At 40.3% G+C, this 27,899-nt stretch overlaps 1 protein-coding gene across 2 annotated transcripts; it reads left to right on the forward strand.

Moving 5' to 3' along the window:
- Positions 1-1,266: 1,266 nt before the first annotated feature.
- Positions 1,267-24,371, forward strand: LOC119720322 (protein OS-9-like). Of its 2 annotated transcripts, none has more exons than XM_038189965.1 (12): positions 1,267-1,480; positions 3,349-3,519; positions 4,581-4,721; positions 5,325-5,423; positions 6,691-6,892; positions 11,029-11,187; positions 12,370-12,531; positions 13,974-14,284; positions 15,682-15,823; positions 17,994-18,200; positions 19,502-19,629; positions 23,293-24,371. In XM_038189965.1, the coding sequence occupies exons 1-12, from the start codon at positions 1,328-1,330 to the stop codon at positions 23,452-23,454; spliced, it is 2,037 nt and encodes a 678-aa protein (XP_038045893.1). In that variant the 5' UTR covers positions 1,267-1,327; the 3' UTR covers positions 23,455-24,371. The 2 variants fall into 2 exon arrangements, with proteins under 2 accessions (XP_038045893.1, XP_038045892.1); XM_038189964.1 differs by having other exon boundaries at positions 1,268-1,480; positions 19,499-19,629.
- Positions 24,372-27,899: the final 3,528 nt, after the last annotated feature.

Genomic DNA, 27,899 nt, shown 5'->3' on the forward strand with positions numbered 1-27,899 from the left:
TTTGTTAATAAAGGAACCCATTTCTTTTTTTTTCACCCAACATTTCTTTAAATCTCAGGGAAATAGAACTATAGGGTCGTTGCGATTCATCAGGTTCGTTTACCGCTTTCTAGGTGCGGCCTAAGGGGGGAACTTGACTGACTTACTATCCGAAGGAGGGAAAAGAGACACATATTCCGCGCTGTTGAAATGAAACCTCCACGGCTGGAATCTTGGAGCGCGCAGTAAGTTCGTGATGGTGGCAGTTCTTTTTTTTGCGAAATACATTTCCTGACGATTTATTTCAATTTAGTAGACTTTTGAGAACTAAGTAAACAAAAAATGCTTTATCATCCAAGATAAAACGTGCGGTAGGGCCTATTCGAGCTTTTCTGTATAGGCCTTGAAACTATGATTTCCTTTGCTATCGGAGGTTCACCTCTAAAATAGATTGTTTTTACAAAGGGAAATACAAAAGTTATCGAGTGAGATAACCAAAACAAAAGTCGTCGTTGAATTGTCAAAATACTTAATATTTTCGAATTATCCGACGGATGTGAAGTAGAAAAGAAAAAAAAAGGGGGGGGGGGCTTTTCCAGAAAGTTGCAGACCGTTAACTTGACGGTCTGCAACTTTCTGGAAAAGGCAGCAGACGCCCAATAAAGGAGAATTAGAAAAGTAGTTTTGTCGTCAGTCTTGACTGATTTATTTTTTTTAAGTTTCAAGCCCCCGGCCTGGAGTTTTCAGTCTTCCTGCGTACATCCATGGTTAGTTTCTGCGTCTACTGAAAAGACATTCCTGAAAGATAATGATTGTCCACTGACTGATCAGTTGATCAGATGCACGTCGATAACTTCATAATGCTCAGCCCGTCAAATATTAACAAAATGAGTGAATATAAATTAACCACACACTATTGTAATTTATTTCGTTTGAAAAGCAGATTTTTCCAAATGTTTGTGGTTTCTCCCTTTTTTTGTAGGGGGGGGGGGCTGGACTGCTCGAACACCGTGACGCTCGAGACGAATGTCATATCATGATATAGTTGGGAATGAAGATTTAGGAAAAGATAAAAGAATATTTAAAAAAAGACAAGTGCAAGGTCACATTAACAGATCCGCCAAAATTACGTTACTTCTGTGACTGAGTTTGGTGTGGAGTGTGATTTGCCGCTCCGAGACATTATTTTGGGAAAATGCATTTTATAACAGAAGACCCGTTTTTTTTTTATAAGCCCGTTTCTATTATCTGCTGCCGCCATGCGGCGATTGGTGCAAGTTGGAAATGTCATTTTAGTATGTACGGTTTAGTTACGAGACGAGTAGCCGAAACAAAATAAACGGAGAAAATGGCAAAATTAACTTGGGAGCGATGTTTCCTTGTGTTTTGCTGCAGTTTTTCGTTGTTTTGCAGCAACATTTTCGCGTTCTTAGATCTAGAAGAGCTGAAATCTGTTCATTATGATATAGATATTTTGTCTACCCCCGTACTTCTTGGCAGGGTAAGGCATCGTGTGGAGAGAATATAGCATCCATCATCTTCATTGGTTATGTACAAAGTCTATGGGGAGTTGAGTGCATTTTCAAAGTATTTTTTAACAAACGCAGTGGCTATTGTTACGGCAGCCGTAACGCATTTCCCATTTTCTATCGTTACGTAGCTGGAGTTACCCAGCCCTGAGTTTTATCATTGGGTTGTCATCTAGGGCTGGAGCGCATTTTTCTCAAAACTTGTAGTATTTGCAAAAAAAAATTGGAAAATGTTCAATTTTGTCCCCGTTACACACTAATTGCAACTGCAACTCACCCCAAACTTGCCTGGAATAACCATTACACAGGTCCTTGAAGTAAAACACGATCCACGATGAAGATTCAGCCTACAATTGCAGTGAAAACAGGAGGAATAACCGCTAACTTGACAACCTTGCTGGATTGGCCAGGACCGCTATTGGTTTGTGCACAAAAAAAATTGTGTACAATGAATGGCGGTCGATTAACAGGCACAGAGAGCGATCGCTGTCAACTACTCGGTTTCGCCGGCTGCGCTGGCTGTTGGCGCATGACGTCACGCGGAAGCGTAACACCCGATGACTGTTTCATGCACTATTGGTTGCGGTTCCAGTACCAAAGCTGTGATGCGACTGGTAAACCTTATACTAGTGCATGAAACAGTCATCGGGTCATACGCTTCCGCGTGACGTCATGCGCCAACAGCCAGCGCAGCCGGCAAAACGAGTAGTTGACAGCGATCGCTCTCTGTGCCTGTTAATCGACCGCCATTCATTGTACACAATTTTTTTTGTGCACAAACCAATAGCGGTCCTGGCCAATCCAGCAAGGTTGTCAAGTTAGCGGTTATTCCTCCTGTTTTCACTGCAATTGTAGGCTGAATCTTCATCGTGGATCGTGTTTTACTTCAAGGACCTGTGTAATGGTTATTCCAGGCAAGTTTGGGGTGAGTTGCAGTTGCAATTAGTGTGTAACGGGGACAAAATTGAACATTTTCCAATTTTTTTTTGCTAATACTACAAGTTTTGAGAAAAATGCGCTCCAGCCCTAGATGACAACCCAATGATAAAACTCAGGGCTGGGTAACTCCAGCTAATCGTTACGGTAGTACTGCAACTTTTATAAAAACATGAGAAGAAAATATAAATAAGAAGGAAAAAAGTGAATTTGAACGTTATAAAATTCGGACTTTCCTATTTCCCTTTTAAAAAAAAACCTCCAAAGCCTCAGGTTAGAAAAGGAAAAAAATTCGAGTGCAAAACTGAGATGCGAACCCGCAACCTCGCGGTGCAAAATCCTACACGCTATCGACTGAGCTGTCGCACTGTTCACCAAAACACGGGAAAACAAATAATTATATACCTGCGTGCGTATCAAAAAAGAATCGTTGAGGGCGCTAAAGAACGAATGCCGTAACGATAGCCACTTCGTTTAACAAAATTAGAAATGTTTCTCAGTCCCAGATTCATGTCTTTCAACATTTGTACAATGACTGACCTTCATTGAGAATGTATATGATGAAAAAGGTGGCGTCAGTATGCAACAGTCTTTTCAAATAGTAATCTAAATCTAATTTAAAAATAATAGAAATGATGAAGATACATTAGGCCTAATGACTATTTGCCAGTCACGGCAAAGCGCAGAGGAGCGATATTATACCGGATATTGTCTGTGTGTAATTGATATTAAATATTGGTTCTGAGGAAATCACTAGTAGGCCTAAGTGCATACATCGTTGATATTGACTAATCAGCGAAGACTTCTGGTCATGCTGGTATAATATCGCTTGTATGCATTTTGCCATGACCGGCAAAATAGCCACTGCCTAATTTTTTTTTTAAATTGTGTTCTCCTGTGTCAGCCTGTGCAACAAGAGGTGATGCACCTTCGTTCCAAGTTTGGCCAGCAATATGAGTGCCAGCTACCAGACATGACAGACTATGAGAAAGACCAGGAAGAAGAAAAACTGGCTACTGACATGGGTATCTCAGAGCTGCTCAAACCCATGGAGAACGCTCCTTGTCTGGTTAAGGTTGGTGTTGGATGAGGGGTTGGGCTGGGTTGGGGTTGGGTAATAGATTGGGTCAATTTGGATTGGGTTGGCTTGGGCCAAGTCAAAAAATGTAAGCCAGATACTCGTCCCTGCCCACTTCCTATTTCCCACCCGCCTCCCTTTTTTTCAAGTCTTTTTTTTTAAATTCATACATTTGCAATATATTTTGCAAATTTGTTTCCTACATAATTGTAGCTATGTAGAAAGTGTTGCAGCTCCGTTGGACACAGTTTTGTGTCACCAAAAAGAGTTGAGAAAATGGAAGAATTCATCCGTCATCTTGGAAAATCTGCCATCTTTGGGGTGGGGGCGTCTCCTTCATTTAAAAGGAAAAAAACGGACAAATATCAATTTTTTACTTGGCCTTAGAGTGGGTTTGGGTGGGTAGGCATACACCGCGTTATGGGGAAGTTTTTTATTGTTAAGCAAATTAGGACCGAGTTATGGGGACTTTCTGCTGTCCCCATAGCATTTTTGGTCCCCACAAATATCTCGTGGCGACGAGTGTAAGTCCCCACAGTTACGGAACAAGAATGTGTGAGATTGTTTGTTTGGGTTGGGTTGGAGTCTTGGGGATGAGTTGGATTGGATTGGTTGGGTTGGGTTGGGTGGGGTGGGATTGGTTGGGTTGGGTGGGGTTGGATTGGGTTGGGTTGGGTTGGGTTGCGTTGCGTTGGGGTGGGGTGGAATGGTATGGGTGGGGTTGGTTTGGGTGAGATGGGTTGGGGTCTTTGGGATGGGTTGTGTTGGGTTGGTTACACATTCAGTGTGTTGATTTAGGTAGAAGTTGGGTTGTTTAGTGTTGTCTTATGGGTCTAGCCTGTGTTAGTCCTGCAGGAATCGTTTTGTTACTTGGGCAAGGTTGGATTTCATTTTAAACGATAAAATTTGTTTTGTTTGAAGTGGAATGAAATTTTAGAGAATCTGGGGTTGCATGTGTGGAGTGAGACTCGTTATATGCAGGATTAATTAGGTCTTTTGTTTTAAAAATCATGCGGCAATCCTGTAATTTGGTTTCCTTTCTTTTGGATGAAAAACAGACCAAGGACTGGTGGAGTTACGAGTACTGCCACGGACAGCATGTCAAGCAGTATCACTTGGAAGATGGTAACGTTGTGGGAGACGATCTGTACCTGGGCTACTATGAGAGTGAGATGGATTGGAACAACAAAACACACAAGGTAGGTGACATAGCAACTTAACCCACTAGCACCTGTACTACATTGTATTACATTGTATTTATTTATTGAAAAATCACTAAAACCATAGAGTGCTTGGGCAGTTTTGGGCGCTACAGTGAGTAATAGGCTTGACGGTATCGGGCACTACAGTGACAAAGGGTTAAGTTATGCAAGCTATACAGTTTTCTTTAGGCACATTTTAAACAATGTTTAGAACATGACCTCCAACCTGTATACAGAGTTTTGTTGCTTGTGTTCCTGAGCAGGGGTGTTTGTCTCAATTGTATCTTTTAACCAATAAGTGAGCATTACTTGTTGGGATGGACCTTTGTTCAATGTTCTACATGTTCTATGCCTTGTTCAATTTATTGTTGTGGAAAAAAGGGCAGGAGGCATTTGGATGTTGCTCATGAAGCTGATGTCATGTACACGGCAGGACTTTGGGCTTTTTATCAGTCCAAATGTATGAAATTGATTAATTGCTTGTTAAGAAGTCAGATTTGCTAGTTTACTACTAAAAAAAAGGATCATCCTGTTGGGAGGATGCAGTTGAAGGAAACTAACCGCTTTCATTTTTTCCCAATTTTTGTCCACATGATTCAGGATGCCAAGAGGCACCGGCTGAATCGGTATCACAGCCACACCTACGTCAACGGCACCAAATGTGACCTGACCAAAAAACCTCGCGAGACAGAAGTCCGGGTACGTGACTGAATTCAGTGGTTTCTTTTTTTCTTGTGAAACGGACCGACACTCATTTTGAATTTTGCACAACGAGGACCTAAAGTACAAAATTATCTTTTTATTTCAACAAAAAAGCAGTGGCAGTTTGGCATGGCCAGGTTTATTCTGTGCACATGACCGGATCCTGCAAAGGGCCTCTGAAGGGGTTTGTCATGCATGCAGACTAATATAAACAGTTTATGTTAAAGTTTACGTTAAGTTTTAGGTTAAGTTTTTGAAAAAAAGGTATAACTTCTACATGCTTTCATGGATTGTGATGAAACTTGGATGCAGTGACCCTTGGGTTGGAAGGCACAATTCTTTATCGGATTGCTGAGGTTGAAGGTCATGTAGGGGTCATCAGAGGTACAAACACAAAACAGGGATTGACTGCAGGAAAAGGGCGACACTTGCGATCCACGGATCACTTGTATTTCAAGTGACAATGTGTTCACATTTCCATTGTAAATCTGTTGCCATGAAATCATGCCAACTTGTTTAATAGACGTACTCAATGGCTTTGTAACTTCCCAACTACACCATCAGTCCAAACTTTAGATGGGACAGCCCCAACTTAAAGCCAGAGTCCATCATTTGCAGCTATCCAAAAAGTAACTGGCGTGATTATTGTTGAAAAACATACTTGGTTGAAAGATAGTAAGGGAACTAAACTCCCTGTGAAATTATTCTTTCTGGCAAGCTGTCGTTTTGAAGAAATCAACGAAAGAAGGCCTTTCCAACGGTGCGTCTTAAGAAGCACCGTTGGAAATTTCCGTTAGTAGTTCGTTTTTTTATTCGGTGAAGCGCGTGCAAGTGTTCACACGACGCACATGCGCGCGCGGCTGCTATAATTCGTTGGATGGGTGCGCGACATCGCGTAGCTGCAATTGGCTACTGAGAACGTGTCTCAGACGCTGAATTCAGGCCCAATTCAAAACATGATTCAGCAACTTTTGATCTAAAATTGAGATCCTAGAATGTTGTTTTTCTTGAAATATACAGTTGAAGCTGAGCTGAAACTTCATCACCCTTCTTTAGATTTTGAGCACTTTTGTTGCTTCAAAAGAACAAAATGCACAAATTACAAATGATGGACTATACCTTTAACTTGGGGCTGTCCCAACTGAAGTGCTCCAACTTGATCACTTTAGTTGGGATGGCCCCAGCTTAAGTTGGGACCATAGTTTAAGTTGGGGCACGACTGTTTAAGTTACATAAACTGTTGGATGGTGATCTTACATTTCAGTTTCTGTGCGCGGAGGGCCAGGGAGACTCCATCTTTCGCATAGACGAGCCCTCCTCCTGCGCCTACATCCTGACCATCCACACCTCGCGGACCTGCCATCACCCGTATCTCCGCCCGCCACCTAGCCTGAAAGCCAGACCGGTGCTGTGCTACCCGGCACTGGAGCAGGAGCAGTACGAAAAATATCTGGAGATCAAACAAGGTATAGAGAGACAAAAACATGAATATGTACATTTGCTGGGGTTCCTAACTTTTTCAGTATTTTAGATATTAAATATTCAATTTTTCTGGATTCAAGAAGTGTATTGTCAAGTAGAACCTTTAACCCTCACTCCCTAGGCATTTTTGCCAGGATGCAACCTCAATCCTGCAAAATCCTCCAACTTCCTCCGTGTAAAAATTGCATACAGCCTCAATCCTCCAAATCCTCCTTATTTCTTGAATGTGGTCCTTGGAGAGGTGACCACTGCCTCAATCCTGCAAAATCGTCGTCAGTAAATGCACTCTTCGCAAAAGTTTTTAGAACACGCCCCTTTGTCTCGATCGATGCGCATGTGCGTCTATGTTGCATATGAAGTGAGACATTCCGGAACCGGGCCAGAGCTTTTTGTGCACTCGCGCTTGTTATCACCACATTTGGCCAAACATTTTGAAAATAAAAAAGGTCTTCCCAGTGCAGATTTTTTGGTGTTATCGGGTAATTAAACAATTGAACAGTTTAATTATACAAAATCCTGTTGACTGCTTCCTAAAGTAAACAAAGGAAGTAAAAAACACAAATAGACATTAAAAAAAATTACAAAATAAAATTACTTCTGGGCCTAATAGATGTAGACCAAATTGCCTCCGAACGCAGAATTATTGGCTGTTTTGGCATCCAGCCGAAACAGCCTTTGTTTTTTGTTATTTTATCGCGATTGTGAAGTTTAGGACACTTTTCCCCACGGATGAACACATTCTATTTGTAAGTTGTTTGTTATGCCACATTCTGAACAAACAGCTATGTCATAGACATATTACAAGCTTTGTTTGAGAGAAATATGGGGTTAACTAGTCAAACAATACGAGATTGCGCAATACCCCTTTATACACGTCAATGCGCCTGGCGGCGGGATAGGGGTTGGGGTAGTTTTGACCCAGCAAAAACGTGACCCGCGTAGGAAAATTGCATTTTCCACCTTGTAAATCTTTCGAAAATGACAAAAGCAGGTATTATTCAGATTCAGAGAAGTCTATTAAAGGTCAGCAAAGCCATTTTCAAATAATCAAATATTCCAGACAGTAATATAACCACAATGTATACAGGAATTCTAAACTACACAATCGCGTATATTTCCTTGCTTTTAATGCTTCAAGTATAATTCTTTTTCAGTCATTTTGCCCAAAGCATTTGTACACGGTTTTTTTTGTTACCGGCACTTTGGCCAGTAAAATCAATCCAATTGCCTTCATGATTGCCACACACTTAGACCAGCATCTGAAGTTGTGCGCCAAACATTGACGTCATCATGATGTCATCATGAGTTTTGTATAAATAAAAAGGAGAAAATGCTTCAGATTTCAAATATGCACTTGACATTTACAAGGCTGGGTTGGGGCAACCTTGAAATTATAAAGCAAAATAATTCTGCACAAAAACTACTGCGTTTATCAAAGTTCATAAAGTACAAATGATACCATGTTTGTATGAAGAAAACATGGCATTTGCTTTTCCTACCACTTTTTAAGCATTTACTCGCATCTGTATGAAAGAAAATTCAGCAAACACTTTTACTAACAACCATTTGCTAAAAATCTGAAAATAATTACTTTTTACTTTTAAACTTTTGCTACACCATAAGCGTTTATTTTGTTTTTTATGAATAAAAAGGAGTAAATGCTTTAGATTTCAAATATTTTCGTGTCATATTTCAAGGTTGGGGCTACCTTGATAAAAGCTACCCAATAAAAGCACATAGTTCTGTGCAAAAATAACTGCATTTATTAACGTTAACCGCGAGAAAGTACAAATAATACCATACGGTAGTTCGTATAAATAAAACTGGCATTTGCATTACTCCCATCTGTATGAATAAAAATTAATCAAAGGCTTTTACAGAAAACCATTTGCTCTTGAGTAAATGGCCTGCAAAATGTAAAGCTTTGCCATTTATAAGTTTGCAGAAAATAAAACTATCGTAACCAAAACGGAAATCGGCACCGGGGAGGGTCACATGCTGAAGGACAGATACAAAAAAGCGCACCAAACGTGACGAACGCAATGCCGTTTAGGCGCACAATGCGCTGTGCATCGGCACCCATGGTCTACATGTGGATTGGGCTTTCAGTCCCTACCTGATTCCGTGGGTTTTCCCCAGACTATTCTTCTGGGGTTTTCCTCCCATCTCTAAAACTGTAATTTCTTCTCATAGTCTTCTCTCCACAGCTTTTTTTTTCGGGGTTTGCGAGCTACAGTGCCTGGGGCATGCACTTTTGAGGATCCTTGGTTTCATTACCAGAAATTAAAAAAAATATAATATTTATCGTTTACTTCATTTCGTATTAATAAAAAGGAGTAAATGCTTCAGATTTCAAATATGCACTTGTCATTCACAAGGCTGGGTTGGGGCAACCTTGAAATTATAAAGCAAAATAATTCTGCGCAAAAAATACTGCATTTATTAAAGTTCATAAATTACAAATGATACCATGTTTGTATGAAAACATGGCATTTGCTTTTTCTACCACTTTTGAAGTATTTACTCGCATCTGTATGAATGAAAATTAAGCAAACACAAGTCATACACAAGGCTAGGTTCGGGCAACCTTGAAATTATAAAGCAAATAATTCTGTGCAAAAACTACAACATTTATTATGTTAATCGCGAAAAATTAATACTATGAATAAAACATGGCATTTGCTTTTACTTCCAATTTTGAAGCACTTACTCGCATCTGTATGAATGAAAATTAAGCAAACAGTTTTACTAAAAACCATTTGCTAAAATCTGAAAATAATCAGTTATTTACCTTGTAGCTTTTGCTACACTATAAGCGTTTACTTCGTTTCATATGAAAAAAAAGAAGTAAATGCTTCAGAGTTCAAATATTTACTTGTCATATTTCTGAAGTCCATTATCTACAGAACAGTAAGTCCGATTGGGTTGAAATTTGGTATGTGGCCAGACCGGGATGTGCTATAGGTAAAAAATGAAGTGGCGTCATGATGACGCCATCCTGAGATTTTATATGAATATTTGAATTTTTAGACTGTTTTAGCCATATCTCACGAACGCAACATGCAAAGTTAAATATCTTTTTGTATTTGGGTTGTTAGGTAATAAAAAAATTGGGTAGGCAGATAATGGTACTAGTATGCAAAGTCCGAAGTGATGTCACAATGACATCATTGTTTGATTTTTTATGACTTTTAAAAATATTTACAATTTAATTCTGCTTCCAAAACTGCACACTTTCTTTCACCGGATTGACATTAAACTTGGTTCAAACCAGGACCACAATTACAAAATGTGTATTGAGAAGGGTTTTAAAGATGACGTCATTGCAGGGCATGTGACGTCATGTGATAAAATTATATTTTGGGAATTATTCTAAGCATTTGAACAACCTTTAACTGCATGAAGCACTCTGACAAGTGACTGCAAAAGGACCAACGAAACATAAACATTTGTAAAATGTGAAAAGCCCTGTGTTCTGTTTGCAAACAGACATGTGACGTCATATTAAAATTGCATATTTTGAAGGCCAATATCTACAGAACCACTGGTCCGATTGGGTTGAAAGTTGGTGCGTGCCTAGACTGGGATGTGTTATAGATGAAAATTGAAGTGACGTCATGATGACGTCATCATGGGTTATGTGATGTCTCTTTAGAAATCAATATAAAATCAACCGTGAGAGACCTGAACATGATTTTCACGGGATATGATAGAATTATCGAGGGTCTTCATTTTTTATATTATGTGCAAAATCACATGACCCTTTCTTCCGATTGAAACTGGAAGTGCCTTGTAATTTAAAATTGGTGAAAAATGTGAACTTGCTTTCAAAGATGTATGCTGGCGGAGTTGTTCTTTCCCATAGTATTATAGTTATAGATGAAACTTGATGTGACGTCATCACGTGACCTGTGACGTCATAATTCAAAGCTCTATGAGAATATTATCATATATTATATGCAACTATTTATTATAAACAGAACTACACATCCTTCCTTCCTTGATGGAATATATACTTGAAACTTTACATGTCACAAGTCACAAAAAAATTACCGAAACAGCCCTGTGTTTGTCCACAAACATAAATCCAGTTGCTTGTTAATTTCTTTATCGGAAACAGAAAAGCAAGAAAAGGACAAGAAAAATGAGCAGCACATGATCGCCATAGGAACCTCTGAAGGCTCGCAAAGCAAGGATTCTTCAGTAGCAGACGGTGCTAGCACACCAACTCAAGAGCCAAGTACCAGCCAAGAAACTCCAGCAAGGAAAACGCCATTTGGTAGGTCAAGTTTATTGACCTGCCAACTTACATGAGCTGTTGGAATCATCTACTCATTTGCACACCAGGGCCCAATTTCACGGCGCTGCTAAGCACACGATTTTCTGCTAGCATCGCCTCCGTCTATTTCATGGAGACCATAAGCATAAGCACAGCAAAAGGCACGCTTACTTCAGAGGAAAAATGTGCTTAACTTAGTGACGTAACAATAGAAATCTCCATGCACGCACGACCGTTAGCACATCTACACTGTGAAATAGTGCTAAGGGTTTGCAATTATTTCTGCTAAACACACCTTTTCTGCTAAGCAGCGCCGTGAAATTGGGCCCAGTTTTCATCAGTTGCTATGTGTTACCATTCAGCACTCCAGACTCAAGAACCACTGAGTTTCAAGAAATTAAGTCTGGGAGCTAGATAGGCCAATGTAAAAAAATGGGGGGGGGGGTGGGTTTGCATCATTTGGATTTTTTCAAACTCGCTAAAAATCAAGTCATCCAATAAACCACAAAGGGAAACTGACTAGGTGCAAATATAATAATTTTTAAGTTGAAAAAGTCAATTTCTTTGTTCAAATTTAGAATTATCTATCGATCAACTTCAAAACTCTACCAAGTGAAAGGACTTGTTTGGAATAATTTGCATAATTTGTATTTGGAATAAATTGAACAATATCTTAGTCGGGGGGGGGGGGGGGGGGGGGTCAGAACTACCGTGAGATTGATCGAAGCAAAACCTCGACAAATGGCTTTAAAAAGGTGCAGAATTTGTTGGTAGGTCGGAATATCCCTTCACTTCAACTTTCAACTTTATGGTTTGGAGATGGAAATGTATTGTTGTATATAGGGATGTAGTCAAGTCCATCGCAAGTTCCTTCAAGTCCATCACAAGTCCTCCAGTCCCAATTCAACTCACAAGCTATTCAAATGCGCTTTGACAAAGGCATTCCTTTGTCATTGATCATCCACTGTTACTTGTGACTGGACTTGTGATTTACTTGTGACTGGACTTGTGATGGACACGACGTCATCCCTGTTGCCTGAATGCAGCAAGTATCTAGACAAAGTAAGTACACAGTGAAAAAAAAGTTACTCAACAAGAGAATGATCCTAATTGAAAAGACTCAAAAACGTGTAGTCCTAATTGATTTTGATTGCTTTATCTATTACGTTTTTGTGTCTGTAGAATCTGCACTTTTTGAGGATTTAGATCAGACAGAGGTAAACATTGACGGATTGGAGGAGGCAATGTCCATGGGCGTGGACCCCACACAGCTCAGCAACTTGGTCAAATCCATACTCAACTCAGTCAAGGATGATGTCAAGAGCATTGACAAGGAGGTCAAAGGTGAGGGGTCAAAAGGTGATTCGTTGCGCACAGAGTCGTTGTGCATCGTTGCACACAGAGTCGTTGTGCACATACTCATTCTATACCATTCCATTTGAGAACAAGGCATTGTGTTTCCTTTTGTTTAGATAATATGACACTCTCCCACTAGTTTTAGCCCAAGATGCTAGTGATCGATAGTGGGTTGTGCATATTGTTTGACGCTCATTCAGCAGTAGTGTGCCATCTAACAGCATGATTAGACCAGCGCGCATGCTCGCACCAACGTCTTGGGAATGCAGTAGTAGCCGTTTAACATTTTTCTTTATTTTCTCACTAGGCTTTCCTAGGGAACCAATCAGCGATTGCAAAATGGTTTATAGTCAGTCGCGCGCGCGCAATAATGAACGTTCGACGTTGAACGGTAAGCCTTTTTTTTTGGGAGAGTTTATAGTCTTTGCGCGATGGTTGTAAACATGTATGATACGTGCGGAAATTCAAGTCTGGTGAACAAGCATGACTAATAAGATATGTAATGCAGTGATACCTCCGTGTGCGTAACTACTGATATTAAATGGGCAACCGCAGTTGGTGATATTTACACCAACGTTCTAATTTACATAAAATGGCCACGCCATTGCTGCAAGATCCGCAAGACGTCAGTGCAAGAAAGTAAAAAAACCCAGTTGTGCAAGGGCGCTCTACAACAATAACTGTCAGTGTTCTGCAATTGCAACCATCGCTATCGATCACTGACGTCTCGGGCCAAGACTACTCTCCCATAGACTAAGCACACAATTGTACATGCGAGGACTGTCCTCAACAGAAGATTTCCCTTTGAGGACAACACTGAATCTATTGTTCTCACTTTGTCTTGCTGTCCTCAGTCTATATGCATATGATAATGTACAGAATAGTTCATACGCATATGGTGCAAAGTACACACAACCAATTTTCATCACAATGAGTACAAATTTGTAGCGTCTTGGCTTGGATGTAAAGTCCAAGGTCCCCTTTTTGTCCCATACAACTCATCGCAAAGACTAATAGCATAAACATTTATGTGGGTATTCTCCTTGCAGATGCCCAACAGTAGAATGAAAAACCACTGAAATCCATGAATATCTTACAGGGTTAAACTTTCATTACATATGGGACATATGTAATGAAATGCATGCACGAATTCTTGGACTTGCTCTAGATAAAAGGGACGGTCGTGTTCAAATGTCCGTCATCGCTCTCTCTCTCTCTCTGTCACTGATGAGGGGGTGCTTGTGCACGGTGTCCACAGTGTTTTAGCGTCTGTTAGGATATGCGTCCTGTAGAAAGCTTTGAGTTAACCATTTTCGCTGCTTTCATAGATTTTCTGGAAAGGCCTTCAAGTTTTAACTTTTTAGATATGCACATAGCAAACATTGTTGATTTGATAACAAATGACGAGGATGTGGTTTTGTTTGTGGCAGACAAATCTGAAACTGGGGAGGATTCATCCGAGACGAAAGAACTGACAAGAGAAATTGACGATGATGATGACGATGATGATGACTTTTTGGAAAAGTTAGCGCTCTCTGACCTGGACATGGAGGGAATGCTGGACGACCCCGAACTGCAGAGCCTCATGGAGGAGGACATCGGCGAGCTGGTGTCGAGGTTCAGGCGTCAGATTTCCCAGGTGACCTCCGACCCGGTCGAGGCGGCACAGATGCACAAGATGCTGGATAGCATCGAGGCCACGCTGAAGGAGATTGATACCGTGAATAGTCTCATTGATGAGGTAAAATGTGATTGTTAATCTAATAGAATAATAAAATAAATCTGTCATCTGAAATTGGGAACACGCCTTTGTGATATGAGCTGTGTTCGTTGTTCCCTTGGCTGTTCTGTGGGCATGTTCGTAATCCATGTTGGAATACTGGAGATTCCTGTATTGTTATTATGATGCATATCAGATGCTTCGTACAGATACTGCACATCTGTTGCTGAACAGGTGGTGCTCCTTAGCATTTCTGGCTTTAATAATATATGCATTTATATAGCACTTTTAAATATTATAGCACTTTTTAACGGGGTATCAAAGCACTTTACAATTATTATTACCCCTGTTCAATGGGCAAACACTCCTGAAACCTTCTCAACTCCCTGGGGAGCATACATGGCCGGTGGGCAGCCATTTCAGCGCTCTTGGCCGTAATCAACCTCTCACAGTAACCAACTCTGCCCTCACATGTACCCACTAACTCCTGGGTGGAGAGAAGCAATGAGTGACAAGGCGCCTTGCTCAAGGGCACACGCACCATAACCCCAGGCTGGACTCGAACCCACAGCCTGCAGAATTACCCGCAGACCACAAATTCAATGCCCCAGACCACTAGGCCACGGCACTTTTTGAGCTACTGTAACCCTAACAGAACTTAACCTATCAAACCCCAACTGCATGTTTTGTTGGAATCTGTCAGGATGGGTACAGTACCCCTAAACTTTTACATTCGGTTGGCACACCTCCTGAAACAAAGTCAGAAATATGTGTGTGCAGTTTTCCATATGGAATTTGCCAGGATGGGTATGGTTCCTAGTAAATTAGGCTGGGGAGTTAGGGATAAGAATCAGATTCTTTCCTCCTATAAAGTAAACTATAAATTAACCAATGCATGGGCTCGTTGCTTAAAAGTATACCCCTCAGCAGTAAGAATGCACAGCATAACTGTTATTGAAGAATGCTCAAGTTCCATTGTTGCTGGGCATCCCCAATTAGGTGAGATTCTGTCACATGCAGACACTTTAGTTTGTGCACTTTTGTTTTTTGTAAATTAGCCACCTGTATGTTACGCAGTACTCACGCCTGAACTGGTGCATGCACATAATGTATCCTTCACTAGCTCTCGTTTGTTGGCCACATCAACTGTTCCTGCAGACAAGACAACCATTAGAATAGGAAAGTTAATTAGGTTTTGCCCTTCACTGACGTATAAACACTGTATACTCAATACCTCCCGAGTGAAAATTGGAAAAAAATCACTCGGGTGGGACTCGAACACACGACCTGCTTTCTAGTGCAGTCGTGTTACCACTCGACCACCGATTTTGCGGGATGGGTTGGCTGGTTCGAATAGGAAACAGAACAATATATACATATATCAAAACCAGGATTGTTTTCCCCTATTTGTGGTTTAGACTGATGGAGATGATGATGATGACAGCGATGATGATGATGATGATGAGAATGATGGAGATGATGCAGGGAGGATGCTGGCCAAGACCCTCAAGAACCTCATCAATGAAGTCAGGGAGAAGAGCGAAGAAAACAAGATGGCAGGTAATCATGATAACGACTACTAGAAGAATGAGTTCTGATAAAATGCACTTAAACTTCGTGGTCCCTATGTGCTGTTAGAAGGAAAAGAAACTAAAGTAAGGAAAACACTGAACTGAGGAATCAGATATATCTTGGTTCTTCTTGGTTAGTTCATCTCCTAAATACTCCGCATGAGAGTTTATACAGGAGGACAGAAACACCGGGGCAAACCCCTTCTCTTAGCGATAAGTGTCACTGGGTTCTTTTACGTGCATTGCATTACACAACACACAGGAACTACGGCTTTACGTCCCATCCGAAGGACGAAGCAATAATGGTGAAGTGCCTTGCTCAAGGGCACAAGTGTCCACCCGGCGGGCTCGAACCCACGCCACTGTTGCCTCTGAAACACCAGAGCATGAGTCCGGTGTTGTGGAGTGTCATGGCCTAGCCACAATATCAGTAATATTGCGGAGAGTAAGGGTTGAAGTTACTCACCCAGCAGTGTGGTATTCCAGTCCTTGCAAGTCCCTACAAGTCCATCACTAGTCCATCACTAGTCCATCACAAGTCCATCACAAGTCCATCACAAGTCCATCACAAGTCCATCACAAGTCCATCACAAGTCCATCACTAGTCCATCACAAGTCCACCACAAGTCCGTCACAAGTCTGTCACAAGTCCGTCACAAGTCCACCACAAGTCCACCACAAGTCCATCACAAGTCCATCACATGTCCATCACAAGTCCATCACAAGTCCATCACAAGTCCATCACAAGTCCATCACAAGTCCATCACTAGTCCATCACAAGTCCATTGCAAGTCCTTCAGCCTCAAGTCAAGTCACGAGCTATTCAGATGAACTGTTACAAAGCATTCCGTTGTCATTGTTCACCCAGTTACTTGTGACTGGCTTTATGAAAGCACTAGTGAAAGGAGTCGTGATGGACTCGAATACAACTCTTTCTCCAAGTGCCACACATTCAAGTTTCACCTCGTAAACTAGATTTTGTTTTTAAACTGCTGTTTTTTTAGCAGTTTTCTTATTCACTTTTGAGTGAGACATCGAACAATACCGTCCACGTTTAGTTATGTAATTTTTACTGTGCAAATTTTGAATTGCGGCCCGACAATTATTCAGGCATGTCTTTTTGTGTGTTATGGGTGCAAATGCACCCCCAAAAAATGCATTTTCAGAGGGTTGAAAACGTTCAAAATAGAAAAAAAGTAGCTTTTTCTGTTTCAACAAAACATACATTGAAAATTTGTCAGGAGAAAAAAAAATTGAATATGTGGAGCATGGGTAAAGCAACTTTCATGAAAAACAATATCAACTTGAGATTAACATTAATGGTGGTGTACATGTAGGACTACAAAAAGTAATATGTTCTTAAAGGGAATATACATCATTTGCTTTTGCTGTAATTTTCAGAAATGGATGGAATTGGGGGGTTGGAAATATATTGCAAATATAGTAACACTGACTTTTTTGAAGTTTTGGGTTCGAAAATGCTATAAAAACCAAGAAAAAACAATCACTTTCCTGTAGTCTGGTTCCCTGACTCCATATAAGAAGAAACAGAGCAGTTTACATACATTGGGGAATTGTAAGGTCAGGGAACCAGTCTAGCTGGCTTGTACCCGTTCATAGGTGTGTAATCGATTGCAAACAAGCGCGATGGTCAATTGGGGCCAGTATTTGAAAAAAAGCCAGTTTTTTCCAACGCTGGTCGGCCGACCAGCGTTGGAAATTGATACAAAAATACCACTTTTCTTGAAAATGACAGTATACCAGGTGCCATGATTTTACAGGATGCTTTACACTGTCATTCACTAACAGTCCAGCAAAGTATTTCAAAATGATTTGGTAGTTTTATTTTTTGATGTTTGCAAATGTTGTATTTTCCCTTTAATGTTTAGTATTCTCTAATGAAATAATACTTCGTCCAAATTGTATGAGATTTTTTGAGGATCTAAATTTCCATCGGTGAAACAGTCAAATTCTCCACAGCCTAGTGTTGTTCAAACTGGATAGATATTGTGGACATTCATACCCCTCATGTTTGCATTCAAAGCTATGTTACCCTCACTTAGAACCTCTGGGACTAAAGCTCTTGCCAAATGCCTTGCAGCTCCTGACGAACTCCGATTCACCTGTTGTTTCTCTCTCCCCCCCCCCCTCCCTCGTAGACTTAAAGAAACCATCTACCTCATTGTCTGCGGCGGACGCCGGGGGCAAAGGCCAGGTCAAGCTAAAGGTTACCAAGGTATCCCTGGACCGATCCCGTAAGGCCAAGCAGGATTCGCCCAAGGAGACGATGGTCTATGACAACGAACACCGGCCCATCGAGGAGGCCATCATGCAGCAGCTGGAGAATGCTGGCGTCAACGCCGATGGTGAGCTTTAAAAAGCTTTAGCAAAAATTAAGAGACTCTCTGGGTTTCATGTCTGCAGCTTCAGGGTTGAAAATGAATTCAGTAGGGTTTGATAGAAGTTGTGTAAAGGGGTGAAGTTAGGCCAAATTAAGGCCAAATTTAAGAGTGTCTGTGAATTGAGGTTTTGATGTTTACAGCTTCGGGGCAGTAAGAGAGTCAGTAGGGTTTGATAAAAGTTGTGTAAGGGCTGAAGTTAGGCCAAATTAAGGCCAAATTTAAGTCGCTGTGAATTGGGGTTTTGATGTTTACAGCTCGAGGGTTGGAAGTCAAGATTGCTAAAAGGTTTTTGAAAGGATTGCGTTGGGTTTTTGTCCAGGGTTTTGGTAAAAGTCTTCCCCACCAATAAATTGCAAGCCATCACAAGTCTTTCCCAGGCCAGTCATCGGTCAATCACATGTCAATCATTGGTCAATCACAGGTCCATCATAAATCAACCATTGCTCAGTCATAGGTCAATCACAGCTCAGTCATAGGTCAATCACAGCTCAGCCATAGGTCAATCACTGGCCAGTCACAGGTCAATCAAAGGTCAATCACTGGTTAATCACAAGTCAGTCACAGTTCAATCATAGGCCAATCGCAGTTCAGTCATAGGTCAATCACTGGTCAATCACAGCTCAGTTATAGGTCAATCACTGGTCAGTCACAGGTCAATCATAGGTCAATCACTGGTTAATCACAAGTCAGTCACAGTTCAATCATGGGCCAATCGCAGTTCAGTCATAGGTCAATCACTGGTCAATCACAGCTCAGTCGTAGGTCAATCATGGTTAATCATAAGTCAGTCACCGGTCAATCATAGGCCAATCACAGTTCAATTACAGCTCAGTCGTAAGTCAGTCACAAGTCAAATGACAAATTCAAAGAAATCTTACAGAGGTAATCTTACTGATGACTTGTTAAAAAAAAAAAAAAATCCAAGGAAATTACTCCAAAAAGCAGTTGGGCGTAAGATTGTCACTAACAATTCATTTATCAATCAAGTAGTATGGTCTCCATGCCCAAACGAGAGAGGGCGCTTTTAACCACTTTGGAGAGCCCAGTGGACGGGGCACACCACATGCGAGTACTGGTTGTCATGCATGAAGTAATTTACACAAAGCCAAAGTATCTTCGCGTGAGCGTCTGGTGTCATCTACATTGCATTCCAAAGTCTCAGTGGTCTCCCCCAACTCTCCCTTTCTTACCACTGAGGGGGTACTTGTGCACGGAGCCCTTAAGAATATATACTTTTCCCCTCTTTTTAATTATAAAAAAAGCTGGTAAGATTGAGTTTCGGATCGTGACGTACTCACCCAACGAGTGGCCGGGAGATGAAGAGGAAGACGGAGTGACGATACTGACCGAGGAGGAGAGCAACTACTTCAAGAATGTCGTCATGGGACTGCTGGTGAGTTTACAAGTCAAATATGAATCAAATCAGGTTTTAGCCCTTCACTGACGTATAAACACTGTATACTCAGTGTGTTACCTCCCGAGTGAAAGTTGGAAAAAAAAATCACTTGGGTGGGACTCGAACCCACGACCTCCTGCTTTCTAGTGCAGACGTCTTGCCACTCGACCACCGAGCTAACGGGATCGGTTGGCTGGTTCGAATCTGATGTACATAGTAGCATTTGTAGCATATCTTGTATTTCTATTCCTTTAAACTTTGAGAGAAAAAAAGCATCTGTATTTTCTATTCTAAATGTCATCATTAACGTGCAGTATTAAAAAAAAAACACCATTTAAAGTATTCTTTAATTTCTTCAAAACTGTCCTATTGTTTGATCAGTCACAGGCAGTTAAATATTTCTTCCGCTTCTTGTGCCGTGTATTAGTATACAGACTAGTAAAAATCAGTTGGATCACATTCGTGTAAACACTGTGACTAGTCAAATTCCATCAACCGACAAAAGAGGTAACTGGTACATGCACAGCTGGCATATCAATCACCTCCAATCAAACATGGCTGCATGAAATGTAGAAGGGAATTCTTAAAGCTTTAGTCTATCATTTGCAACTATCCAAAAAGTAACTGACGTAATTATTGTTGACAAACATACTTGGTTGAAAGATAGTAAGTGGACTAAACTCTCTGTGAAATTATTCTCTCTGGTAAGCTGTCATTTTGAAGAAATCAACGAAAGAAGGCCTTTCCAATGGTGCGTCTTAAGACAAACCGTTGGAAATTTCCGTTAGTAGTTCATTTTTTTATTCAGCGAAGCGCACAAGTGTTGGCACGACACACACTGCTATACTTCGCGCGGCTGCTATAATTCGTCGGATCGGGGCGCGACAGTGGTTCTCAGTGAGAACGTGTCTCGGACGCTGAATTCAGGCCCAATTCAAAACATGATTCAGCAACTTTTGATTTGAAATTGAGATCCTAGAATGCTGTTTATCTTAAAAAAATTCAGCTGAAGCTGAGCTGAAACTTCATCAGGTTAGTTGTTCGGTACCCTTCTTTAGATTTGTAACACTTTTGTTGCTTCAAACGAACAAAATGCACAAATTACAAATGATGGACTACATATTTAACTGTTAAAAACAGTCACTAGATTGATGTTCACTGCTGTGATGACGTAACTGAATTTGCCAGCGAGAGAGGGAGGGTTCAATTAAATCTCGGCATGTGTTTGTGGACCAGTCTATTTATGGTTGCACTGTGTCGTTCAATTTACTTGCGCTTTGTTTGGCTCAGTGCTACACGTACATGTAGACATTTCAGATCCACCCACATTGCTGTCTGTCTAGGCTAAGTGGTTTATAGCATCAAGGACCGCAGACACGCCCACGTATAAAAGATAACCAAATTGAATCAGGAGAAAGTAGTGTCTTCATTGCTTGAGGCGGAGGGGTGATGTGCTCAGTGGCGTAGCCAGAATCTCATTGGGGGGGGGGGGGGGGAGGGGTGGAATTTCTGTTAAACCCGTTAACCGTTGTCACTTCAAGGGCTAACAAGTTTCCAGTTGGGGGGGGGGGGGGAACTGGGGGCGGCAATTTTTTTATGGGGGGTATGCCACCGCTAGGTGTGCTGAATTAAACAACTGAGAGGTTTGCCGTTTCATCCCTAATTATTGACCATTTCTATGCACACATTGCAAATGCAACAATATAACTCATGGAAATAAATCTTGACACAAAAGGAACCAAAAAAGCAACCCATAGAACACCTAAAAAAGCAACAAAAATACCACCCCACCAAACAACAATACCCCCCCCCCAAACCCCCCCCCCCCCAAAAAAAAACAAGGATTGTGTAAAACCTATGTCAAATTTGCTGCAAATTTGGATTTTGCACTTCACGCAAGTAACTGTTTTTGGGAAGTAGTGACAATTTATTTTTTCATGAAAAATATAATAAATGAAGAATTTGTATCTTCCTGATGCAACCCCCCCCCCCCCCAAGAAAAATGGTCAGCACTAAAATTCTGCATGACTATTCGGGTGCTGTACCGTTTTTGGGTAGTAGAATTATTTGGTAAAGAACAGTTCACCTTAACATTAATGACAGGCATGTCTTTTTGTCCAGTGGTTTGGGTGTCTGTTTTAATTCACCTTCTGTAACATACCACTCCACTGAAGTCAAGTGACGTTTGAATTGACGTCTTTGAAATGTGGGCGAATCTGGCCAAGTTCAAGTAGTCTACCCACGAGAATCATCTCATAAAGAGAAAAAAACTCAAATATAATCTCTTGTTTTGTTGCTGGAGGTCATATATATCTTTAGACGTAATCAAGATATTTATGTGTCTAGATACACAGATTATACTGTTAAAAGCTCTCACTAGCTCTAAAAATAAAGCAATCCCCTTGGACCGAATTCCCATGTTTTATCAGTCGCCACTTACTCTCTTTAAACTGCTGGGTGATATTTCCAATTACCTTTTGGTCGTCGTTGCCGTGCGTAGACGTGACCCCTCCCCCGCCCACGAGTTCCGGCAGTCTGGCCCGTGAAGTGCATCTCTGAGAGTTAAGATTGGGTCAACACCTACGTTTTGAGGGGGATAAAAAAGAAAAGAAGAAAAAATGAGAGGGAATGTGTGGAGGTGGGGGCAGAAAAAGGAAGCGCAAATTCTGTTTATTGCCACCGTTGAAAAAGAAGTAAAAGAACCTTTACCAACCTGAAAAACATGGTCTCCCACCTATCTATCATTCAGTCAGTTTTAATGTATGTTGTGTTGAGGAGGGAAAACTGCTTGAGTTGTGGAAAACACTCTGAATGTCAGCAGCCACGTTTCATTATTGTGGTAATTGGCACAGTGCGTTGGTCAATTAGTTCCGAGTCTATTTTTTTTCAAGGTCAGGAAAAAGCTGTTGATCTTGAATATCAGCTTTGTATTTAGTGTTTTTTTTTCATTGAAAAGTCATGGCATTACAGTCTAAATAAAAAAAAATGCAAAGTTCAATCTTGTTTTTCATTTGATTAAACATGTATTATTTATTTATTTTAAATTTTAGTTTACTTTATACGTTTGTCCTATAAACCACAACAGGAAACTATCTATGCTAACTTGTAATCAGTTTAAAGATGCGTGAACCATGTTCTTCAAAGAAATAATTGTGTTTGTCCTGACAATGTTTAATTGGTATGTTTTGTTTTAATGGAAAAACAACTCTCCCCCCCCCCCCCCCGATTTTGGCATTAATTTTGCACACGATGAATCCGCCCGGTGAGAGCGGAATCATTGTCGGGCCGCCAAAATAAATTCAGTAACTAAATGTAGGTGGATTTTTGTTTCGTTTGATGTCTCATTCATTCAAAAGTGAATAATAACAAATCTACTATTCAGGGTGAAACCCAAAATAGCATGGGCAATGCATCTTTAAGTTTGAAGAAAGAAATTGAGGTAAGATTTGAATCTGCGATCTTCAGAACAATGCACTAGTGCTCCACCAACTGAGCATTTAAAACCTAGTAAGTGCAGCGATCCAGAGGTTGCAGGTTTGAGTCCCACTCCAGGCAATTTCTTGATTCACACTGGTATTTATTTTTTATCACAGGGTTCACATCTTCAGTCGACTTTCTTTGTTCAACCGTGTATATCTGTTTGTGCATATTGAATTTCAGGGGGGAGGCGCAGAGACAACGGAACAGCAGAGGCAAAGGCGACTGGAGAACAACTACCAGTTTACATGGGACTCGCTGGGGACGGCAGAGCTGGGAACCAGCTCTGCGCTGGGTACCGACGCGACGACCACAGATGCGGAGGCGGAGGAAAGTGAACCTTGAATAAAAAGGTGAAACATGGATATATCCATGTTAAAAAAAAAAAATTCCCCAAAGCAGATGTTAAAATCAACTGAATAAATCTGAATTGCAAAAATGCTAAAAAAGAAAGAAAAATGTTTCAAGTTTTTAACATTGGTTTGGGTTTGTTCTCGAGGTGAAAGGTACTAGTGACAGTTTATAAAAGTTTAACCCTCCTGTTCAAATATACATTCTGGACTAAGTAGTCCTTTCAGTCAAAATCAATCAAGTGACTGTTTTCAACAGTTAAGAGCTCCCAGCCTACATAAAGCAGGATTGACTGGCTGGGACAGTTTAAGTAACTTGACACAGCTGTGCTTTGACTCCGGGTGAGTGATAAAACAGCTGTGACCACAACTTGCCTGCTTTGTCTGTTGACTGAGTTTGACTAGTCACAGTGCTTGCCTGACATATGAGCCGACTGCTGGTGACTATCCTGTGTTAAAAGTATTGCAGGGCAAGTGGATGGAAATTTTGATAGTCTGTGACTGTTTCAGACTGTTTAAACAGCAGGAGGGTTAATATTTCTTCATGTACATAAACATTTGAGGGATCTTTCTATTTTTGGGAGTGTTTGAGAGTGTTTAACATAACATTACTCTGGCTTTATTTCCCACTGCTAAGTGCTTGGAATTTATTCTTGCTCCTATTTTGTGGATTCTTTCATGGTGATACTAAGCTTGATTTAGGGTTTTGTTTAAATGAGAAAAAGTGTGCTAGTCCATGTAATGACTGCAAGGTTTCAATTTTTCCTCTTCCCATTGAAGGTTTGTTCATGGTGGTTGGGTTTATTTGAAAAAACATGCAGTATAAAAATGTTTGACGATTGCACTCTGAGAGTTAATCTTGACAAGTCCTGTGGACATGATGCACAATTTGTTTGGCTGAAAGGCAGGCTTGTATAATGGGCTCCATGCGCTAACAAGAGAGAGAGCCCTTTTTACCACTTTGGAGAACCCAGTGGACAGGACACACCGACCGCTTGCACGTATAGCACAACATATGTGTTGAGATCAAGCTACATGAGTCGTTTGTCGGGAATTTTTATTTGGAGATACAGGTCAAAATAGGGCCACTTCATCACATCTCTTGGTTTTCCAACTTCCATAATTTTTGAACTAAAGATGGTATCAGCATGCGGTTTTCACAGCAGTGATGCTTAGATTGTGCTATTTTCAAATCTGTAATAAAAAAAAAATGACCAGAGTCGACAAACGACTCATAGCTTGATCGCATCACATACAATGTATGTAAGACTAATTCTAGTCTTCGCGTGAGTGTCAGGCATCATCAGAAAAGTATTGAAATGTCTCTCCCAGTGGTCTCCCCCAACTCTCCCTTTCTTACCGTTGAGGGGGTACTTGTGCACTGAGCCCATAGTAACAAAGACTATTTTGACTACTGTTCTACTTCACAAAAAAGGTGCGGTTAGTCGGGTGCTACTGAAGCTGTGAGACAGTATTGGCAGTGTGCAAGACTTACAATGGTGGATAGTACAAAATTGTGGTAATTCCATTTTTTTTCAATGCTATCCTACATATCTTTTGGACTTTCAACAAATAAGCCAGTTTAGTATTCCAACTGCACATGTGCACATCAAGATTTGACGATTTGTCTTTCGGAATAAACATTTCATCATATGCATGGAAAAGCATAGCGGGGTACCAGCAAAATTGAAGAGATCGTCGTGTTCTGAAGTAACATTTTGCAAAAAAAAAATGTGGACATCAAAGTGTGTTTTAGGTGTCTGGTGTGTCCAAACTTTTGTGCGAATGAGAGTTTCCATCTCTTTTCGATTGCACGAGAAATTTAATACACAAAATGCAGATTCGGTTACCACGTCCCCCATAGCTTTGTGTGCATTTATCTGCCGCGTTTATCCTGAATCAAAAATCGTCGAATCTTGTTGTGCACCAGACTATTTTGGACTACTGAACTGGCTTATTGTTGGCCAGTGCCTCACCTCAGGTTTCATGCATCCCTTGGGGTGTCATTTTGTGGCCGAAATCAGCCAAAATACAGGCATGCAACCTCTCCCTTGGATGAGCTGATTTCTTTGTTTTCACTTCACACTTATGCTATCAAAAATTAAAAGAAAAAAAAATAATTGGAAAAAAAAAGTCTTGTACAGCTTAGAAGTTTCTCTCTTCTTTTGGTTACTTCTCAGTTGCATGCCTGAATATGGTGCTGCTGGAAAATTGTGCAGATGATAAAAATAGCAAATTTGTCTCTCTTTTAGTAACTGGTAGTTTTTTCGGGTTTGGTTTGCAATTGTTGTTGTTATATATGTTTATTGTATTTACTCCAATTTGGATTCTACTTATATGTGTATTTATTTTTTCCTTTGAATTTCATTCATTTCCATTGAATTTTTATTTCCATGCATTGTGTTTCTTTGTCCAATATTTCTGTTGTAAACAAATTGTAAAATATAAAAAAAGACTAAATTATTATTTCGAAAAAAAATTATATGTATATACAGAAATAGAAAAGTCTTATTGTTGGAAGTTATATTGAAAAATTAACAAAAATTATATTCAAAATAATTTGTTGGGTCATTTTTCTCATTTTGAAGTTAAAGAGTATTTTCACGCTTTTATTTTATGCAAACTTTTGTGGCAAAATAGATCTTACATGTATGTATTAAAAGGCTGATATAGAGTCATGGAATAATGCTTAATAAAACGGGGACAGTTTTCATAACTTCAAAAACATAGTCACAGTCTGAGATATATGGAAACCTGTCTTTTGCATGAAATTAACCCTAACTCCCTAGGCATTTTTGCTAGGATGCAACCTCAATCCTGCAAAATCCTCCAACTGCCTCCATGTACAAATTGTTTACAGCCAAAACCCTTCGTTGTTTCTTGAATGTGGTCCTTGGAGGGGTGACCACTGCCTCAATCCTGCAAAATCCTCAGGCAATCACTGTCAGTATGCCAGTGACATCCTGGAGCATTGTGGAGGATTTCAAGTACAATATAGGCCTGAATTTATGCACGGCTGAGCATAAACAACACAAGGTCCGACCTAAGACCTTAGCACAGTACATACTCCAAAATCAGCTGCACATTTTTGCCATAAAGCCTCAATCCTGCAAAATCCTCCATTGTGCAAAGACGCTTTTTGGAGGATTTGGGCAGGATAGGTTTAATGGACATTCCATTTGATTTTGCAAACCATTTATGGGCAACCGTGGGGGCTATTTGTGTACCCAAAGGTTGAATTAGCTGACATGACATTTTTAGAATTTCTTTAAACATGGTTTAGATGTTTTAACCGATGAAAGTTGACGTGCACAATTTGTACTTTCTTACACCCAGTACCCAAACCCCCTCGTAAGTTTGAAAAGTACTCATTTTAAGGGCAGCAATTCTTGAATTTGTAAAATTAGCTATATTTTTGAACATACTTAAAAAAGAACTACATTGGCCTATATTATGTGGGCCAAATTTCATGGTCTGGCTAAGCAGAAGATTATTGTTCAGCAAATTGAGCCAGGCAAAAATCAGCTAAGAACCAAAAATAATCAATAAATGTTCCACATTTTGAATTTTGGCTTTTTTGTTTTGCAGCTTAAATAATTTCTTTGTCCATGAAATTGGCCTAAGATTGTTCACTACTTTTTGATGCTTGCCAAGGGATGGGGAATAAAAAATCAAAGGACAATGCATAAATGACATTAAACTTGTTTTTAAATCAATAAATTAAAGTGGTCGGATATTTCAGCCTTTAATAGCAAGGCCTTCTTCAGAGGCAAATGACAGCCTTCTTCAGAGGCAAATGATGTTGCTCGTTCCTCTGTCATTTGCCTCTGAAGAAAGCCTTGCTAAAGCCGAAATATAAGGCTATTTTAATTTTTTTTATTTGCACATTTCAGGTCAATCCAGTTAGTTTAGCAGTTTGCAGCAGTTTGATTTATTTTCATGTTTAAACTTGTGTTTGTTTAAAATTACATTTAATATCAAGATCTGATGATCTTGATGTTAAAGGGAAAATACAACATTTGCAAACATCAAAAAATAAAACTACCAAATCATTTTGAAATACCTTGCTGGACTGTTAGTGAATGACAGTGTAAAGCATCCTGTAAAATCATGGCACCTGGTATACTGTCATTTTTAAGAAAAGTGGTATTTTTGTATCAATTTCCAACGCTGATCGGCCGATCAGCGTTGGAAAAAACTGGCTTTTTTTCAAATATTGGCCCCAGTTGACCATCGCACTTGTTTGCAATCGATTACACACCTATGAACGGGTACAAGCCAGCTAGACTGGTTCCCTGACCTTACAATTCCCCAATATATGTAAACTGCTCTGTTTCTTCTTAAATGGAGTCAGGGAACCAGACTACAGGAAAACGATTGTTTTTCTTGGTTTTTATAGCATTTTCGAACCCAAAACCTCAAAAAAGTCAGTGTAACTAT

The sequence above is a fragment of the Patiria miniata genome, unplaced genomic scaffold, assembly GCF_015706575.1.
Source record: "Patiria miniata isolate m_02_andy unplaced genomic scaffold, ASM1570657v1 HiC_scaffold_9, whole genome shotgun sequence".
Lineage (NCBI taxonomy): Eukaryota > Metazoa > Echinodermata > Asteroidea > Valvatida > Asterinidae > Patiria > Patiria miniata.